Below are 20,846 nucleotides of genomic sequence, written 5' to 3' on the forward strand. Positions count from 1 at the left end.
CGGTCCCCTTCCTCAGTAGCGGAAGGGGCGGACCACCCGAGGCGGGAAGTGTCGGAGGGGCGGCGCGGGAGGTTTAACTGGCGGCGGCGACGACGACAGCTATGGACCGCTATCTGCTCTTCCTCAGCTGGCGGCTCCGGCGCGGCCAGACCGATCCTGGAGGCCTTTCAGGTGCCGTTTCGAGATGGCTCCCTCCTTCACTCTTATCAAAGACACGTCCGCGACTTTTTTTTTAATTTTTATAGGAACGAGTTGCTAACTTTGACCTCTTGGGAGATTTGCTTTCCCTGCCTGTACTGGCATCTCCGAGTGGTCTCCCATCCGATAGCTTAGTTTTTAGAGAGGATGGATTAGTGCTGCTACTTAGCGGGCCTGTGGGATTGGTAGGGCAGCCTCTGTCCTTTTCCCGTTCGATTTCTGCTGTCTGTTTATGAGAGCCTTCCCACTAGGCTGCCTTCCTAGATAATAATAATAATAATAGTAGTAGTAGTAGTAGTAGTAGTAGTAGTAGTAGTAGTAGTAGTAGTAGTAGTAGTAGTAGTAGTAAAGTTGGAAGGGATCTTGAAGGTCATCTAGTCCAACCCCCTGCTCAGGCAGGAAACACTATACCATTTCGGATGTCTTGGGTTATTGCAGGATAACCTAGAATGCCAGGTTATCCCCTCTCCAACCATGAAACTAGAAAAATAAGTGTATAATCTTTCACTGAGCAGAGAGAATTTTTCTATTTTTATTTTTTTAAAGTACCTTTGGGTACTTCTGTATTGCAAGTACCAGTGGGTAACTATGAAGGGATGTTTGGAATAATGATTTGTGCTGCCTACGGAATTTGAAATACCCCTCCCCCCCCAAAAAAATGTTGATAGGATTAATTATTTGATAGTTAAGAGATCAGGTTCTTTTTTTCTCCCTACTTGGCTTTTTCTCCTGTTTAAACCACTAGTCCTGTTCCTACTTCATGGTAAACTAAGTTATGGGATGTGTGATGGTGGGGGGGGAGAGATGGTTGTTTTAAGGAAACCTATTTTAAAAGTGTATTGACTTAGTCAGCTAATGCTTCTTTTAATGCAAAGCAGACTCCGGTTAAACTAATGTAGCCCCATCAATCTTCTAGGGAGATCTGAGTCCTGACAAACTTATTTTATGTACTTTGTTCTCCAAGATAGTAGTCTTGACCGTGGGATGCATACACCGAGCAGGATTGCCAGCAGGGTTTCTCAGAAAACCCCCAAGATCTTGCACTCAAACCCAGATTCTACACAAACACAGGTGCAAAAAAACCCCCACCAAGTTTTAAACTAATTCATTTTTACCTATTTGCTAGAGTTGCCAGTGGAGTTTGTAAAATGAGATTTTGTACTTGGATAAATAGACCACGCAGCTTTGTTTTTGTGATTTTTCAATAAACTCAATTATGTTTTCCAGGTTTGACGGCTGAAAATATTTATAACTTGCTGGAAATAAATTGCAATCCCTCTCAAAAGGCAACATTTGAAACTTTCCCAGGTAAGGCGAAGCTCTTCTACAGCAAACTACATTCTGCCTAGCACAGTGGGTGAACTTAAACTGCTGAGGACATAGCAGGAGTGAATGTCTGAAAGCTTTGCTGCTTTTGAGCTTGCTGAAATATCTCATTGTTGGCTATAGAAGGCAAAGGAGAGGAACAATAAAGAAATATGCTTGGAAGAATCACAAAGTGTCTTTCTTGGTTTTTGGAGCCTGACATCAATCTTGCCAAACTAAAGCAAACTTGCATAAAGCATATACTCTGAGAACTATTAGGGAGGAGCTGTCTTCACCCTTTTTCTCTCACACAACTATCTCTAGCTCCTCTGGAATTCAGCCCCCTCCCTCCTGGGAGTCATAAGTAGCTTAATAAATAAAACCACTAGCTTTCTCCCTACAATGCAGGCAAATATATTTGTGACATACAATACATTTTTTTTAAAAAAAAAAATCAAAACACTGACAGAAAAACAACCAGCTAACTTTTTCGTGAGTGATGGGGAGGAAAGAAAGCACAGTTAATTACTGCATTTATCCGAAATAGCACTTTGGCTTTGCTACCGCTATATTGGTTTTTACGTTTCTAGAGAGAAAGGGATTGCTTTATTTCCTTGTATGCTATTTTAATTCTTAAGAGCTATTGGAATCGTGGCATTTCATGTAGCGTGTTTTCCTGAAAAAAATGAGGCTTGTATTTTAAACTTTCTAAAATTCATTGTAACGTGTATATTACTTCTCCTTTTAGCATGTTCTCTTACTGGCATTCCATATGTGAAAGAATGGTATTTTGCAGTTCAGTCAATCTGTGGATTTTCCCAGGTGAGTCACTGGAAACATATAATTACCCCAAACATTAGTTCCAGTTTTTTCAACCCTTATAGAATTTTCTTTTAATTGAATAGTTTTGTAGTACCGACTGGGAGGACATCAGTTTTGATGAAGAGACAGAACAAAGCAAAAGCTCTATTCGAAGAAATATTAAAGAATATCTTGCTGATCAAAATGTTGAGGAAGAAGATAATAGTTGGGAATCAGTATCACTCATTGAGTAAGTTGATCTATTTTGTATAGTAATATGTTGGAAAATATATCTGAGAATATAGTTTCTGAACTTTGGAATGGTCTTTGAATATATAGGGGAAAGTAAGCATTCTTACTAGGAGTAGCAGCAGAATAGCTGATTTAGCAAGAAATTGTTGATGCTGATAAATTCATTAACCAAAACTTTGATGGCATGCATTTCATTTGAAGTAAATCATTTTTTCTCTTTTTCCATATTTAAATACAGTGCTTCATAATTTTGATACTTGTATTGGATAAAGCATATTATTCTTGAATGAGAATATTTTTTTTATATTTTTCATTCTTATATTTCAGTCTATATGAAGAATCTGCGGAGAGCATACATCTTTTAGCAGATAAACTTCCTGCTCCTGGTAATACCATAGAAACAAAGTATCTTTGTGACAAAATCATTTTGCTTCTCAAAGTACCTTTGAGGCAGTTAGTCTGTCCTCTGCTTATAATAATGCTCTGGTAAATAGCACACAAGGACACCTTACAGGCAATTATAAATTATAAAGAAAAAATCTGGAAGGATGCCCTTGCTAGGAGAAATTATTTAATAGCATGCAATTTTGCTTAAAATAATCTAAAGGAATAAAACACACTCCATACCAAAGGCGACAGTGTAATTAGCAGTAAAGGAAAGGATTTTGTCTGTGTGGGATTCTTGGTGCTCTCTGAACTTGGTGGTTTTCTTGCAGACGTTTCATTACCAAACTATATTAACTTAGCTACGTCCCAAGCACTGATGATGTTACCTAGTTTGGTAATGAAACACCTGCAAGAAAACAACCAAGCTCAGAGTGTACCAATGATCCTGCAATTCAGCCCTGAGGTACAAATATTCTCTTCTATTGATTTTGTTTATCTGATTTTTATATACCTCATGCAGTATATATACCTTATGCTCTTCACAGCCACAATTCTGTGAGGTGGGTTGCGCTGAAAGTGAGGGACTGGTCCAAAGTCACCCAGCCAGTTTCTGTGCCTAAGGGAGGACTAGAACTCAACCTTCCAGTTTCCAGTCCAGCATCTTAGTCACTATGCCAGATTGGCTCTATGAATATGGGTTGTTGAATTATGGAGCTGCCCTTGACTTGGAAGCTTCTGATCCAGAACAAGCAACCTGGGCATTGAAAAGTATGCTTTGGTAAAAACCTCTACTTGGGAGCTGTCCTGATGGCAAGTTGGCTTCTGGATATGATTCAAGTGCTTCTTATTATCTGTAAAGCCTTCCATGTATAAGGCCTGGTTGAGGGAGCACCTACTGTATTTCCCATCGCATCTGCCCAGCCAATTCAATCTGACCGGGTTGAAAAACAGAGGAATCCAATGTTCAGTGTTCAATTTCCTGCTCCTGTAAAAAAAAAAAAGCAAAGACTGAAATGTCATGACTTCTTTTTATTCCTGTGACATTTGCTTCTGCAGGAAAAGCAATGGTTGACGTTATTCTCCAGTCTTCAGAAACAGAGGCCCCTCAGTTAAAAGACTGTTTACCTGTCATTGGTGCTCTAAAACACTTAAGGGAATGGCATGCAGCAAAGATCACTATTGTAGCAAACAAAAGCAGCACGTGAGTAGTGGCATTTAAATTCTTCAAATAAGAGAATTGAGAAAGGGAGGGTTACTGATGTTATTTTAGGACAACACATGTAATCCTTAATGACCAGTCGCCTAGGGACCGTTTGAAGTTATGATGGACCTCAAGAAAAGTACTTACATTTCAGATTCAAAGTTATGATAGCTGCCACCACTCAGCGCCACACAATCACATAGCCACATTTTGGTGTCCTAAGCTGTTGAAGTTCACAGGACAACTTTGGGCAAGTTGTCCATCTCTTTGCCAATCACCCAGCCCAATTTACCTTGCATTGAGATGGGAGATGCATGCTGCCTTAAAGAAAAGTGAGATACAAATCTAACAGGGTAAAATAGGTAACGATATGAGTAAGATCCAAATGCTTTACAAAATGATAAATGACATTCCGTAGCTGATTTTTGTAATACTGTGGAATCATATTTAGTGTCCTAAAAGTTATACAAAACATTAACCTTGAAAGTTGCAAAGCGAAATGTGCACGACTTAATACCTGCTTTCTTCTTACAGTACTTGGCAAAAATTTGCAGAATATCTTTCTGCTGACATAATAGCTCCTGAAAACTTAACAGACAGCATTGATTCAAGGGAATTGTGGAGAGGAAAGATTCAAATATGGGAACAAAAGGTATTGGTATGAAATTTTCTTGGAAGAATAATGGCACATTAAGTGGCTGAAAAATGCACACTGGATTTATATGTGGAAATCTTTATCCACCTGTTATTTTCATTGAATGCGGGGTATTAGAGAACTCCATGTTGTTATAAGTTTAGTCTTGGGTTCTAGCTGAAGAAACCTTTGCCAGGAGCATGAGGTTCAATCATGGGACTACACTTTTTTTTTATCTTCTCACTCCTGCAGCCAGTTGGACAACTTAAAAAATTCCAGAAATTGAAATAAAGATCACTTTCTCTCAGTAAAAGGCTCAGTAAGATTGAAGAGGCTCAATAAATAACTGCACTGGATAAGAACCCCTTTCATGAATAGAATANAAACCTTTGCCAGGAGCATGAGGTTCAATCATGGGACTACACTTTTTTTTTATCTTCTCACTCCTGCAGCCAGTTGGACAACTTAAAAAATTCCAGAAATTGAAATAAAGATCACTTTCTCTCAGTAAAAGGCTCAGTAAGATTGAAGAGGCTCAATAAATAACTGCACTGGATAAGAACCCCTTTCATGAATAGAATAAAAGATTGCTGGAATTGGGTATGTCTAGTTTAATGAAGAGAAGGACGAGGGGGGACATGATAGCAGTGTTCCAATATCTCAGGGGCTGCCCCAAAGAAGAGGCAGTCAAGCTATTCTCCAAAGCGCCTGAAGGCAGGACAAGAAGCAACGGGTGGAAACTAACCAAGGAGAGAAGCAACCTAGAACTAAGGAGAAACTTCCTGACAATTAGAACAATTAACCAGTGGAACAACCTGCCTCCAGAAGCGGTGAATGCGCCAACACTGGAAGTTTTTAAGAAGAGACTGGACAGCCATTTGTCTGAAATGGTATAGGGTTTCCTGCCTGAGCAGGGGGTTGGACTAAATGACCTCCAAGGTCCCTTCCAACTTTATCATCATCATCATCATCATCATCATCATTATTATTATTATTATTATTATTATTATTATTATTTGTTCTATCCATAGTTTTGGGGCGGGGGAGAGCGGGAGGCAGCACAGTTTGCAGATCTGAGAAAGTAATTTAGATATTTATATGCCATCAAATTTATATGCCATCCATCGTACTATCGAGCTACTCTTTCTATTTCAACATGGATGAAAGGCTGGGAAGAGTGAAAGGAGTTAAAAAAAATATGGTGAGCTCAGATTAGAATATTGTGCACAAAAGAGAAAGGAAATAGGATTAGAAGGCAGTGTTCTATCTCATCTGGGGGGGGATATGAGACATTATTGGGGGGTCAATGTACTTGAGAACCTACAGAAGAAAATGATTGGGCTAACTATTATTATTATTATAATAATAATAATAATAATAATAATAATAATAATAATAATAATAATAATAATAGTAGTAAAGTTGGAAGGGACCTTGAAGGTCATCTAGTCCAACCCTCTGCTCAGGCAGGAAACCCTATACCATTTCAGACAAATGGCTGTCCAGTCTCTTCTTAAAAACTTCCAGTGTTGGAGCATTCACCGCTTCTGGAGGCAGGTTGTTCCACTGGTTAATTGTTCTCACTGTCAGGAAGTTTCTCCTTAGTTCTAGGTTGCTTCTCTCCTTGCTTAGTTTCCACCCGTTGCTTCTTGTCCTGCCTTCTGGTGCCTTGGAGAATAGCTTGACTCCCTCTTCTTTGTGGCAGCCCCTGAGATATTGGAAGACTGCTATCATGTCCCCCCTCGTCCTTCTCTTCGTTAAACTAGACATACCCAATTCCAGCAACCGTTCCTTATATGCTTTAGCCTCCAGTCCCCTAATCATCTTTGTTGCTTATATTTTATATAGGCATCTTTGGACCCATAAGTACTGTGTTTTCAAATTCCACTGGCTGCATTTTAATGTTTCATTTTATATAATAGCCAAGACAACCTTAATAATGGGGGGGGGAGGTAACACTTAAGAGCTTTATAGTTATACTTTTCTTTTTTTTTTTCCAGCTTGGACCTGAAATCACATTTCCAGACTTTTGTATAAAAGGCACTGCATCTGGAAGGCCATTCAGCCCCTTCTGCTCAAATACTTTCTCTGCTGCTGCTGAAAATAAAAAGTCCAAGTATACCAGTATTCGTTGTCCAGAGGTAATTAAAGCATTTGGTCTGTCTGATTTGCAGTTCTTAGCATTTTAGAAAACGGATAAATCTAGGCCCAACTGTGCCATAAAATAGAATATTACTTTTTTAAAAAAAAACTTGGAAACAATATTCATCCAGAAAAGAAAACATTTTAAAATCTAGCTTTTTATGGTTAAGTAAATAAAATGCACCTATGTAGAGGCATAGTGATTTTGGAAATCAAAAATGTATTTCACAGTGTCATTACCCTGTTTTGGAAATCTAGCTCCTTTGTTCTCCAGGAGTAACTACAATTCAAAGAAAAAAAGAAGAGAATCTCAACTCAATAATTTAAGTAACAAAGTTTGCATTTCCCAAGGTTTTTTAGGATACGCTGGTATATATATATGCACACTTAGAACTCTGTCTCAGTATAGACTCTCAATATAGATGGAATAATCTGCAATTCTCTGTGTTTTTTTTACTGGGATAATCAGGGCAAAACACATGTCAGATTTCATTTTAAGAAAACTGAATTTGAACACATAGTAACCGACAGACCAGTGATGGCGAACCTTTTAGAGACTGAGTGCACAAAAACTACCCCGCCCCCACTCTGCCCCCGCTCTCTCCGCCCCCACCCCACCTGACCCTACTCCACCCCCACTCTGCCCTGCCCCACCCACCCACAGGGCCACCCACCGCTTCCATGGCCCGCCGCAGCAGATCGCCCAGGCAGTCCTGCAGCGCGATGGTGGCCATGCCCTCCATCCACACCCCACAGCATCATCTGGGGCATCAGGGCGGAGTCTTGTCCCTGCTGCCTGGCTATGTGCTTGGCTATGCTGCTCCACACAGGCCACACCCGGGGGCAACTCTCTGGGGGGGGGGCTGCTGGTGAGGGAGCCGCAGGGGGAGGTGGGGCTGGGCCCATGGCACACGTGCCCACAGAGAGGGCTCTGAGTGCCGCCTCTGGCACGCGTGCCATAGGTTCGCCACCACTGCGATAGACTGTTTGATATGACCAGATGAGGTTTTAAATGAAAGAAAGCTGCTCAGAATTTTATTATCAGGAATGTGGAATTTCTGGCTTGTCAGCTTCCGATGACAGACGTTTCTGTCTGCCAGGGAAATTAAAGCATTTTTTTTTCTTTTGCCTTGTGCAGAACACAGCTGGGAGCAATAGGTCCCCTTCTCTGCAATTGCATCTTAGCCTAATATCTATGGAGATTCTCAATCATCCAGGTCATGCTTGTCCCAAAGGTGCTTTTTCAAAAGGCAGCTGGACTTTGTTTTTCCTTGAAGACGTTTCACTTCTCATTCAAGAAGCTTCTCCAGTCCTGACTGAACGGTGGAGGATGGAAGGATTTATATTCTTTGCAGTCATCTGATCGTTAACGTCTTCAAGGAAAAAACAAGTCCAGTTGCCTTTTGAAAATGCACCTTTGGGACATCCTAGCCTGCTTCTGAGACCTGGTGGTTGAGACCGTTTCTCTCCTGAAGCCTCATCTTTGATATCCAGCCTGGCAAGGGTATAGAAAGAAAGCAAATTTATCCCTTAATGCTTGTTTTTCAGTGTGCATTTATAGCCTTCTAGTCCAACTCCTTTCTCAAGCAGGAGACTCTATACCAGTGATGGCGAACCTTTTAGAGACCGAGTGCCCAAAAACCGTCCCCGCTCCGCCTCCCGCCCTGCCTGCCCTGCCCCGCCCACTCGCAGGGCCACGCACCGCCTTCATGGCCCGCCACAGCAGATCGCCATGGCAGCCCTGCAGCGCCATGGCAGCCACGCCTTCCACTTGCACCCTGCATCATATGCATGCTATGGGGCGCAAGGGCGGAGTCTTGTCCCTGCTCCCCGGCTATGTCCTTGGCTGCACTGCTCCATGTGGGCCACGCCCGGGGGCGACTCTCCTCCAGGGGGGCTGCCGGTGAGGAGGGGGCCGCGGGGGGAGGCGGGGCTGGGGCAACAGCACGTGCCCACAGAGAGGGCTTCGAGTGCCGCCTCTGGCACGCGTGCCATAGGTTCGCCACCACTACCTTATACACTCCATGTCACCATAAATGCACAGTGGGACATGCAAGGAAAATAGCTAGGTTGGCTGCCCTAAAAATATAGAATCTAAGAGAACCAATCAGGTAACCTAACAAAAAGAAAAGTTTAAAAAAGAATTTAAACTGTTGAAATAATTCAGGTCAATCCCAAGGGTGTACTTTTTCACAAGGCAACTGGACTTCCTTGTTTTCCTTTGAAGAAGTTTTTGCTTCTCATCCAAGAAGCTTCTTCAGTTCTGACTGGATGGTGGGGAATGGAAGGATTTATACTCCTTGCAGACAGCTGGTCGTTTGCATTCTTTTGTGATTCAGGTCAATATTGCTACTTGCTCATAGAGTTTGCTTGCTAGGACAAATAAGGAATGAATTCTGTTTTGTCCAATTAAACTCAATCTACATTGTTTATTTTTTGATCATTATCAATTTTGCTTCATTGTGGCAGACTTTATCACCTTTGTTGAATCTCTCAACTTTGAAATTTTTGGAGGTGTACAAGGGGAATGGAAAAATAGAAAGCTCCTATCTACAGACTTTTTTCCCCAAAACAAGTTTTGATAGTGTGTGCTGGAATACACCATCCAAATTACCTTTTAATTTTCTTTCAGGTGTTTCATTATTACGGTCCTGCTTTAAAATTTGTACAGATGGTGCTGTTGACTCACCTGCCTGCATGCTTAGTGTCAAACTTCACGTTTGAGCTGTATCCTTTTATAGCAGATGTCATTTGGTTTGATTTAGGAGTTTTTACGTCCCTGGAGACTGGGAATGTCAGAAACAGGAAATCTTTAGAGCAAGTAAACTAAATACTCTCATAAATATGCACTGTCATGAATGACAGTTTTAATGAATGGTACAACTATTGCTAGCATTGCTTTAAGTTTTATAGAGGCAGTCATTCATTCTATCAGTGTGGAAGACACTTCCACTGAATGCAGTGGGTTCATTCTCAAAGTACATAGCACTGTATACTCCTAGCCCTTGGCAAAGTCAAATAGTAATATAGAATAACAGAATAACAAAGTTGGAAGGGACCTTGGAGGTCTTCTAGTCCAACCCCTTGCTCAAACAGGAGACCCTATGCCATTTCAATCCAAATGGCTGTCCAATCTCTTCTTAAAAACCTCCAGTGATGGAGCACCCACAACTTTTGGAGGCAAATTGTTCCACTAATTAATTTTCTAATTATCAGGAAATTTCTCCTTAGTACTAGGTTGGTTTTCTTCTTGATTAGTTTCCGTATAGTCTTGGAAAGGATTGGAAAAAATGTTTCTTATTGGTCCTGTTTGTTACACTCTGCAACACTCAGGAATACTCTTAGATTATCTAATCATCTCACCAGTACTGAGGGTTATTGTTCCATATTTGTATACAAGTAGTCGTAGTTACAACGGCACTGAAAAAAGTAACTTATGACCATTTTTCACACTTCATGACCGTTGCAGCGTCCCCAGGATCACGTGCTTGACAATTGACTTTCATTTATGACAATTGCAGTGTCCCGGTGTCGCGTCATCCCTTTTTGCGACCTTCTGACAAGCAAAGTCAATGGGGAAGCCAGATTCACTTAACAACCATGTTACTAACTTAACAACTGCAGTAATTCACTTAACAGCAAGATGGGGCAAAACTCACTTAAAATATGCCTCAGTTAGCGACAGAAATTTTGGGCTTAATTGTGGTCATAAGTTGAGGACTACCTGTATTGACTTTTGCACTTTGTAGCTCTGAGGGCATGATTCCTAAACTTTGTCTAGGACGTTGGCTAGAACCGATGCCGAGAAGAAGTCTCTACTATTGTGGGATCAGCTTTCTTCTCTACATGGAAAGGTAGATTGTGGCTTTTTATTAAAATTCACTTTTAGCAGAATGAAAGTTAGTTAAAAGTAATTTACGTGTATTCCCTAAAAGAACCCTTGTTTCTAGGGTAAATCTGACGGCTGACTATATTGACTTAAATTAAAACAATCAGTTTAACAATGGTTGTTTTGGAGTCTCTTGGAAGGATAATCACTTCTTTCCCACAAGGATTTTGATCTTGAATCGAAGCAACTGCCTTCTGATTTGGTCGGATCAATACTATCAACCGAGATATTGATAGTGTTGAGCGATAGGCTTGAAGTTAGCACCCTTCCTACCTTAACAAATTAGGATGTGAGGAAATGTAGAGTTAGAGTACGCATCTTTCTTGGTTACAGTTCCTGGTGACATCATTTTCGTGTCCTGACTAAAGATAGCTGTGGAGAGTAAGGAAGAAGATAATAATAATAATAATAATAATAATAATAATAATAATAATAATAATAATAATAGTAGTAGTAGTAGTAGTAGTAGTAGTAGTAGTAGTAGTAGTAGTAGTAGTAGTAGTAAAGTTGGAAGGGACCTTGGAGGTCATCTAGTCCAACCCCCTGCTCAGGCAGGAAACCCTATACCATTTCGGACAAATGGGTGTCCAGTCTCTTCTTAAAAACTTCCAGTGTTGGAGCATTCACCGCTTCTGGAGGCAGGTTGTTCCACAGGTTAATTGTTCTCACTGTCAGGAAGTTTCTCCTTAGTTCTAGGTTGCTTCTCTCCTTGATTAGTTTCCACCCGTTGCTTTCTGAACATATGCAAGAACCATGTACTAAGCAAAAGAGGCTGAAACCTTTTAAAGTCCAGAGAAACAAGATAATATTTGGAAACAGCTTGGGAATGATTTATTGGGGGGAGATATATAGCAAAATTAGCCTTGGAAGATTCTGTTATTGAGCCTACCTCAATAAAGTAGAGTTCTAGTCTTCGTATGGCGTTGGTTTCCTGATGTGGTCTATCTAGTGGGGCTGACATCATCTGATGCCCTGTTAGCTTTGGTCTCTGCCTCAAAGGTACTTTTCAAAAGGCGACTGGATTTTGTTGATGTTTTGCTTCTCATCCAAGAAGCTTCTTCCATTCTGACTGAATGGTGGAGAATGGAAAGACTTATGTTCCTTGCAGTCATCTGATCGTTAACACTCTTTTGAGGCCACTTGTGAGGTTTATCTGTGCCCTCAGGGTCACCTGAATAGAGCAAGTGGATATGGATGACTGAGAAACTCCATAGACATGTCTGTCTGTATCTAATCTGTCTGTCTGTCTGTCTATTTATTGTATTTCTTAATCAGTCTCCCTCTGCTTATGCATGAGGACATTTTATATATCAGTATCTGAGAAGATTTATTAATCATCCAGTCTATACATGTTTAATCTGCAGGTGGGAGCTTTATTTGTATTGCCTTGCAGTATAAGCCGTATGTTGAATCCTGTACCCAGCCAGCTAAGTACAAAAAAATGGAAGGAATGTATAGCTGAAAAGCACAAAAGTCTCAGCAGTAAGTAAAGTTGCATTGTTTCCACAATATGCTGTTTTCCCCCATTTCACTGAGTTGATCAAAGATAAAGAATGCTTGGGTGGTACAGAAAACTGTGATTAAGAAAGACATTGACAGATCTCCTCTACTCTGGCTTCTTCTGGTATGGTCAGCAGAAAAGTTGTAAAACTTGGGTCTCTGCTTTCTCTTAAGGTTGGAAAACAGTGATGCTAACTCTAAAGAAATCTTTTTTAAAAAAACAATATATAGCTTGAACTTTAGATAACTTACTACTGAAATCAGGAATCCTGGCTACTTGAAGTCTAGCATTCATGCTGATTTCATCTAGGTTTTTGGTGTGTGTTTATGAACAGAACACTTTTAATTGTTGTAAATATTAAGGTATATTTCTCTTTAGTTCCAGAAGTTGAACTTAAAGGAGAAACTTGCAATTATTATTTCTTGGTGCAAGGCAATGGCTATGGAGGATGTAAAGCAACAATAATCTATTCAGCCAATCAGATCAATGGTTCTGTCACTCTTGCAGAAACTGTAGGAAAGCTGATGACAACAAAGGAAGAAATAGAAGCAGGTATACCTTTTGTGGTTGAACTAAGAGGCACAAATGTGTAATTTTCATTCTAGTAGGGAAAAGTTATAAGTGAAATACATCCTTTTTTTGTAAATGGTAATTATTTGAAATTAGTCTTCAGAAAACCAATCAGATCTATGAATTAAATGCATTGATCATGAATAGCCATATCTATTATCTTCTTTAACCAAATATCAAAATGCAAGTATAACTCTGTTATTAGAGTCTTATTTGACATTAAGAAAGATCTTGATTCACTATTGACTGGACTGTCCGGTCACTTTGTTCTCCAAGAATGTAAGTCTTCACTCTGGGTCTTCACCAAAAGTTTACTAGACATGGACAGAGTTTTTTTCCAGATCACCTCCCCTTTTTAGTTTGTTTACAATTTGTATAAAGAAAACACACTTGCCTGCTTGCTTTGAAAACATAAGACTGTAGGTCCATCTAGCTTGATACTATTGATACCAATTAGCATTGGCTGCCCAATATCTCAAGGACTTTTTCCAGCCCTGTGTACATGCAAAATATGTGCTATACCACTGAATTATAGCTATTACAATTGCCAAAATTGCCTTTTTAAGCCACATGATGTATCTGTTAGTATTACAGATACTTTTGAGTTAACGAATCCAGTTTCCACACAAAGCATAATACAGATAGTCCTTGGCCTTAACTGAGCCTGGCTGTTATGGTTGTAAATCATTAAGTAAAGCCATTGGACTGGGTTTTATCAGAAACCAGAAGTAAATGTTGGTTTCCAGCAAAACCAACTTAAATCATGGTCATGTGACCATGGGATGCTGCAAACAGCTGTAATTGCAGGTCAGTTGCTTGGGGGGGGGTACAACCTAATGTCAGAAGATTGAAACAAGGTCATAAGTAGCATTTGGGTCTGTCATAACTGCTGCTAAGTGACTAGTTGTAAGCTGAGGACTATTTATGTCCTGCTTCTCAAGAAAATGTACATGGTACGTTCTATAAAGATGTTCTATGAGTAGAGGTTGCCTTGAATTTGATTTCTTTGATTATTTCCAGTATTTGCTCTCTTGAGTCATTTATTTGGCACAATTTTAGCATTTGATGCAATTTGATCGTGTTTTGTTTTTTTTTAAAATCACCCCTTCTCTATCAACAGTTTTCTTTGAAGAGTTTCTCAAAGTTTTCCCACATTTTTATGGAGAACAGATTTTACAAAGAGAGAAGAAACTGGCTCAGTTCCAAACACTGGTTTTGAATCACTGCCTGAGTAAGTAATGGTACACTCACCACAGAATAATGGATAGAAAATATATCAGTAAAAACATATCAGTCAGGGTATCTTAATGTAGAGGGTACTATTTGAAAATAAGAATGGGCTTTGTTATTTTAGGGGCTATGGCAGTCCCAGTCGTTTCACTTTGAGAATTCTTGAGTGATGCCTTCCATTTTCCAATCTGTAATGTTTGCTTGGCTCTTCTAAACTCATTCAGTAAATCAGGAAAACTGGGAAAAAAGAATATACCTTAAAAACGTTTTATGAATGCCTGCTTAAATGACGCGTTTGTGTGTATGTGTAGCAAATTGCAGAAGCATTTCTCCATAAGCTTATAAAGGGATTATATTTATTGTCCCATTTTTTCTTGATAACAGTAGGATGCAGTAATTCAATTTAGTGAATTAGCATGATTATACATCCTGGGTTAATAACAGCATATCAGTGATCCCTAATTTTTTTTTGTTTTCTGTTTTACAGAGAGAGAAACATTTGCTGGGCACCTACCTGTAGCTTTAAAGAATGAACTGAAATATCTATTAGCCTATACCAGGGAACGTTTTTTTGAATTATGGAAGGTTAGCCATCCAGGTACTATTCATCCAGGACCAATGATTAAAACTAGAGATGAAGAAGCAATTTATGGTAGGTGTCACTTTGTTACTTAATTAGAATGATTAGGATCAATACTTTGCCTATAAGTTAGATTGTCTTAATAAATGAGCATTCATAATGCAGAATGTCATGTAGAGAAATGGGAGGTGTTTGAACTTCAAGATTGATTAATGGAGGACTTCGGAGGGCACGTTTTTGGTAGCAGGTAATACGGTTAAGGTATTAGTGGATAAGATCACTGGTACAGGTGGTCCTCGACTTACAACAGTTCATTTAGCGACCATTCAAGGTTATAATGGCACTGAAAAAAGTGACTGAGGATGGTTTTCACAGTTACGACCTTTCCATGATCACGTGTCAAAATTCAGATGGTTGGCAACTGGTTCATACTCACAACTGTTGCTGTGTTCCAAAGTCATGTGGGATCCCCTTTGGCATCCTCTGACAAGCAAAATCAATGGGGAAGCCTGATTTACTTAGCAACCTGGTTACTAACTTATCCACTGCAATGATTCACTTAACAACTGTGGCAAGAAAGGTCGTAAAATGGGGCAAAACTCACTTAACAAATGTCTCACTTAACAACAGAAATTTGGGGCTCAATTGTGGTTGTTTGTCGAGGACTACCTGCCCATGATTGTGAGAATGAAGATTGTAAGAAGAATGACGGGCACATGGTCACATGGCACATGGTCTCTTTACAATTGACTTATATGTTTTCACTGTTCATTTTTGTTGCTATCACAAAGTATAATTGAAGCTAATAATACTTGGTCTTATAGTATGTAGACCAGTGATGGCGAACCTTTTAGAGACCGAGTGCCCAAAAACTGGCCCACCCCTGCTCCACTCCCTGCCCTGCCCCCACCCTGCTTCCCGCAGGGCCATTCACTGCTTCCAGGGCCTGCCACAGATTGCCCAGGCAGCCTAGCAGCACCATTGCGGCCATGCCCTCTGCCCGCGCCCCACAGCATCAACTGTGCACGATGGGGTGTGAGGGCAGAGTCTTGTCTACGCTGCCTGGCTGCCATGTCCTTGGCTGCGCTGCTCCGCGTGGGCCACACTCGGGGGCAACTCTCCTCCAGGGGGGCTGCTGGTGAGGGGGTCACGGGAGGAGGCAAGGCTGGGGCAACGGCACGTGTGCCCACAGAGAGGGCTCCGAGTGCCGCCTCTGGCACGCGTGCCATAGATTCGCCACCACTGATGTAGACAACAGGAACTTAAGTTGTTGCCAAAAGTAAGAGATTTGTAAATTATTTTATTGAAACTGGATAGACATTTTCAAATTTTGGTTCATAAAACTTCTACTTACACCGAATGGGAAGCTAGCACATTCTTAGCTGTGTTGGAATTAAAATAGAAGATAAAGGTCCATAGATTTTTCAATGGATATAATTCTTGCCTTGTCTTCTTGCCCTTCCTCTCACCCGCTGTCCCGACCCTTCTCAGAACCAAAGCTAAAAGACTCAAATCCTTTGAAGTGGCCTGAAAGAAATGTTCTACAGAACTTGGAAAATTCTGAAAAGATTAAACAAAGAACAAGGTAACATTAAACATTTACGCCTATGAGCGTGTAGCTGTCATGTGAATGTAGCTTTCCGCTCATCGGTTTTATTTTCCTTGTAGAGTTTCTGAACAGCTGCTGGGCCATAAAAATGGCCAGAAGGACTCAGCATTACTTGATGCTAGAGAGATGCTTAAATACTTCACTGCAGAAGGATTGCCTGTTGGAGATCTGCAGCCCTTACACATTCCAAAAAGGTGCAGTAAAATCCTCCTTTTGAACATGCAACCCCACATGCCGTTGACTCAGTTGAGAACCTTAAGTAGCTACAAGTTCTAGTTCTTCCGTTGGAACATAATTTCTGCTGGGAGCATTCACAGTCGATACTGATGTTGCAAACTTCACAATTTTCCAACAGTGTGGTCTCTTGAAGCGCCTCTAATAATTTAATAGATACTGGTTCTAATACCCATATTTGAAGTCTGGGAGTCACCTGCAAACTCCAACTTTCTGTCTTCCTCCGAAGGATATAGCAGCAGTACAATTGCTGAGGAGATTTTCAGAATGAATTATTAAAATGAGCTTTGTTTTACCCTGCATTATAACAGAAACCTTTGAACCCACACTAAAATATGGGTATAAGCTTGATGAGATCATAATGAAAACTGATAACAAGGGATTCCTTCAGACAATTCTTAAACCTGGTTTGGCGCATTGGAAATGGGGTGGGGCCTTCCTCCCTCCCTCCCTCAGGTTCCTTGTCATGTTATTGTTCACAACTAATAGTGTTTCCTCTGACATTGACAACAGAATTTCAGACCATCTGCTCACAGGATTAAAGCTAATCATAGTTTGCAAATTCACATTATGAAAAAGTGTAATTACTTTTAGGAACTAATCTAGAAAATTGAGGCGGGGAGGATGTCATTCAAACTGTCTGATTGAAGCCAGATCTTTTTTTGTGAATGGGTAATGAATGCCGTTTTTGGAATGTCAGCCAAGTTATCTTGTTTTGATTAACCATATGTATAAACTGTACTTTTAGAGAGCAGCAAAATACTCTACCAAGACAAACAGAATTCTGCTACTTGATTCTACAGATAGAATGTATATTTGATTATTGGGCATTTCATGTTACTATTATTTTAATAATGGAGAGCTATATAGAATTACTAATGTATGACACCTAGAATTTCTAGATGACTTAGAAATTTCACAAGGAATTGGGTTCAGGAGTACAACAGTACAACAGCGTAATAGTAAAATCCAACACCAAAATAGGAAGGAAGAAGGCATATTTGCTGCCTTGAGTTATTCATAGAGTATTTATACAGTAATAAAGACATAAAGCAATTAAGGGATAAAAATCTAATAATTACATCTACAGTATGTCGCTTATCTTATTTCACAGCTAGCATTGTGTGATTGTGGAGCCCTTGTCATTATTACTGAAATCATCACTGGGAGGGATGATTAGTACCAGATTAATTCAAAAAGTGATAGCAGTTAATCAACTTTGACCAATTTTGGAAACTAAACAATGTTAGAAATACTGTAATAGAAAATATTTGTAGCTAGGGTGGTAGATGTTGGGGGTGGTCTGTTCTCCGGGCTTGCTGTTTAGCTTTAGAACATTTTGTCACCAACCTCAGCGGGACTTTGGTTGAAGCATCTTGAACAAAAATCATTGGACATGTCACCACACTGCATGTGCACAAATTCATTAAAGCCTGGTATTCTACCAACGGATCGATCAACAAACATATCTATTTGGAACCAGCCTACGAACTCATAAGGAGCCATATTAATTGAGCGACCAACCAACAATGGCACCGACCACCTCTTCATTTGGTAACCTTCACACAACATCACCAATCAGTCACACGGCATGAGCAGCCAGTCACATGACCCACTGGCCACACCACCACATGAAATCAATAAAAGCAGAGAACTGAAACAAGACGCTTCAACCGAAGTCCCGCTGAGGATGTTACCTAGCCTGGTAACAAAATGTTTGGAAGCTAAACATCAAGCCCGGAGAACAGATTGCCACCAACCCTAAACAATGTTAGCCCTTGTTTAGTATTTGGGACTGTCATCCATGGTTGTTGGTTAAATTAGGTTTTTAAAAACAAATTTGGACATTATCTGGATACAGCCATATCACAGTTAAGGTGCAGATGTTGCTTTAGTTCCCAGTAAGCTCCTGGGTACAATTCAGTGTTGTTTTGCTTTAAAGCCTAAACATTTGCCTGCTGAGTACTTACAGGACCCTCTCCTCAAAGTAGAACCAATTTGTTTGAATATTAGTAGCTCCAGTTGGTAGTTGGGCTGTAAGTTTGATCTCTGAGTTTGGCGATTTGGCTGCAAACGTTTCGTCTTCATTCGGGGAGACATGTTCAGTGCACTTTGAATTGTGTTCCACTGTCAGAGCACTGACCTTTAAATACCTTTTTATGTGATGTAAATTGGTGTGGGTGTTAGTTGTCTGGATGTTTCTGAGTCATGATCTGGTTTCGGGCTGTTTGATTGACTGGTTATTTTTGCTGGGCCATGGCCCTTGATGCTCAAGTATCGTCTGTGTGATGCAAATGGTGTTTGTTCATTTGGTTGCCTCTAAGTCATGATCTGGTTTCGGGTCTGGTTTCGGGTTGTTTGGCTGGCTGTTGTCAGGACATGGTCTGGTTTCTTGTGGGAGGTTGTGATTTTTGCTGTGTGGTGGGGTGCTTGTTTCTTCTACCAACTGCTGAGAACGAAGGAACTACTTCAAACACAATCCCGAAGGCAGCATTTAAAACGAACAAACAGGCACCCCACCACAGCAAAAATCACAACCCGCCACAAGAAACCAGACCACATCTCAACAACAACAGCCAGCCAAACAAACAAGCCGAAACCAGACCATGACTCAGTGGCAACCAAATGAACAAACACCACAGACGATATTTAAACACCAAGGACCATGGCCCAGCAACAACAACCAGCCAATCAAACAGCCCAAAACCAACCATGACTAAGAAACAACCAGTCAAACAACACCCACACCAATTTAAAGGCCAGCGCTCTGACAGAGGAGCACAATTCAAAGCGCACTGAACGTGTCCCCCCAAATGGAGACGAAACGTTTGCAGCCAAATCGCCAAGCTCGGAGATCAAACCAACAGCCCAACCAATTTGTCTAGTATCTTTACCTCAGGTGAGGATGCTTTGGAGGCCTCCATCATAGGATGTGAACTTGGTGGGAGATGTCATGCCCTAAGCTTCCCCTCGAGGGTCTATGATGATTAAGTGGTCAAAATGGAGTTCTTGCAAAGGGTCTTTCACAGCTGTGTTTGCTTATATCGGAACATTGTGTTTGATTATTGTAATTACCATGGCGATTTTATTTTTATTGTATTTTTCACCTTTATTTATTTATATCCTGCCTTTACGATTTTTATAAATGGCTTAAGGCAGGGGTAAGCAACCTAGGCTCTTTTATGACTCGTGGACTTCAACTCCCAGAATTCCTGAGCCAGCCATGCTGAGGGGAAAGGGAGAGGTTTCCAAGCTGAGCCATGCTGCCTCAGGAATTCTGGGAGTTGAAGTTCACGAGTCATAAAAGAGCCAAGGTTGCCTACCCCTGCCTGAAGGCAATGAAGGCATAATATTCCTTCCTCCTCCTATTTTCCCCACAAGAACCCTGTGAGGTGAATTGGGCTGAGAGAGAATACTTGTCTCAAGATCACCCAGCTGGCTTTCATAACTGAGGCAGGACTAGAACTCACAGCCTCCTGGCTTCTAGCCTGGAGTGTTGTTATATATTTTTATGGTTGTAAACTACCAGGAGTCCTTGGATTCTGATGGTATAGAAATGAGATAAATACATATAAAATAAGTAGACAGCAAATCAGATGAGCTTCAAATGAACTTTCACAGTATGCTGCTAATGAAACTGTTCCTATTCTTATTGTTAAAAGGTTGTGGGTTTTTTGCCTGTAAGGAAGCAATAACTGTAGTTTCAGGTGAATTCTCTATTTATTTATTTATTTATTTTTAGTGACAGTGCTTTTTTGACACCTGAACTGACACCTCGAAAACTGAGAGCTTTACCGTTTGAAAAAGCTGCCGGCTGCCATTATCATGGTCTTGAGTAAGTTCCCTCAGAATATCGTGAATTTTTTTTTCAGCCTTCTCATTCAGTACAAATCAAGTTTTAGAAAATATTTAAACCTTAATATTACAATATCTACCAGTTCTTTTCACATTTGGATATTTAATGCTTGAAATCAAAAAGTAATGTCTTGATTTGAATGCACGCTTTTATAAATGGAAAACACCAAATATGTTCTGACAATGTTTTCAGTTGAAAGTAGAGCAATTAACCTTGTTTATTTGAATTTAATGCTTTTTCATGTCAAAACAGAAGTGGGGAAAAAGCAACCTGGCAGGTCCCTTACTCTTCTTAAACTTCTAAATAAATAAACCAAACATCAAGAGGGATAAAGAAGCTCGCCCTCAAACCAAATGTTTTTTTTTCCCCTCCATACACTTTTGAATGTTTTAGAGCAACTGCTTTGGTAGCTGAATGTTTTAAAGTTGCTCTCCTTTCTCAGGAGACAAGGAAAGGG

General features: G+C 40.4%; 1 protein-coding gene across 1 annotated transcript in view; it reads left to right on the plus strand.

Annotated features, from left to right (window-relative positions):
• Window positions 1-77: 77 nt before the first annotated feature.
• The window catches only part of MTBP (MDM2 binding protein), a gene marked incomplete at its 5' end in the record, with an annotated part of 27,685 nt that continues 6,916 nt past the window's right edge, over window positions 78-20,846 (plus strand). The window contains 17 exons of the mRNA XM_015826034.2: window positions 78-171; window positions 1,426-1,506; window positions 2,252-2,325; window positions 2,409-2,554; window positions 2,884-2,942; window positions 4,000-4,144; window positions 4,679-4,796; window positions 6,779-6,919; window positions 9,553-9,647; window positions 10,702-10,774; window positions 12,174-12,291; window positions 12,689-12,862; window positions 14,001-14,111; window positions 14,598-14,762; window positions 16,182-16,275; window positions 16,359-16,493; window positions 20,276-20,368. Coding sequence (XP_015681520.2) covers window positions 78-171; window positions 1,426-1,506; window positions 2,252-2,325; window positions 2,409-2,554; window positions 2,884-2,942; window positions 4,000-4,144; window positions 4,679-4,796; window positions 6,779-6,919; window positions 9,553-9,647; window positions 10,702-10,774; window positions 12,174-12,291; window positions 12,689-12,862; window positions 14,001-14,111; window positions 14,598-14,762; window positions 16,182-16,275; window positions 16,359-16,493; window positions 20,276-20,368 — 1,916 coding nt within the window. The remainder of the gene's footprint in view (window positions 172-1,425; window positions 1,507-2,251; window positions 2,326-2,408; window positions 2,555-2,883; window positions 2,943-3,999; window positions 4,145-4,678; window positions 4,797-6,778; window positions 6,920-9,552; window positions 9,648-10,701; window positions 10,775-12,173; window positions 12,292-12,688; window positions 12,863-14,000; window positions 14,112-14,597; window positions 14,763-16,181; window positions 16,276-16,358; window positions 16,494-20,275; window positions 20,369-20,846) is intronic.

This window comes from Protobothrops mucrosquamatus, unplaced genomic scaffold, assembly GCF_001527695.2.
Source record: "Protobothrops mucrosquamatus isolate PMUCROS unplaced genomic scaffold, P.Mucros_1.0 scaffold2934, whole genome shotgun sequence".
Lineage (NCBI taxonomy): Eukaryota > Metazoa > Chordata > Lepidosauria > Squamata > Viperidae > Protobothrops > Protobothrops mucrosquamatus.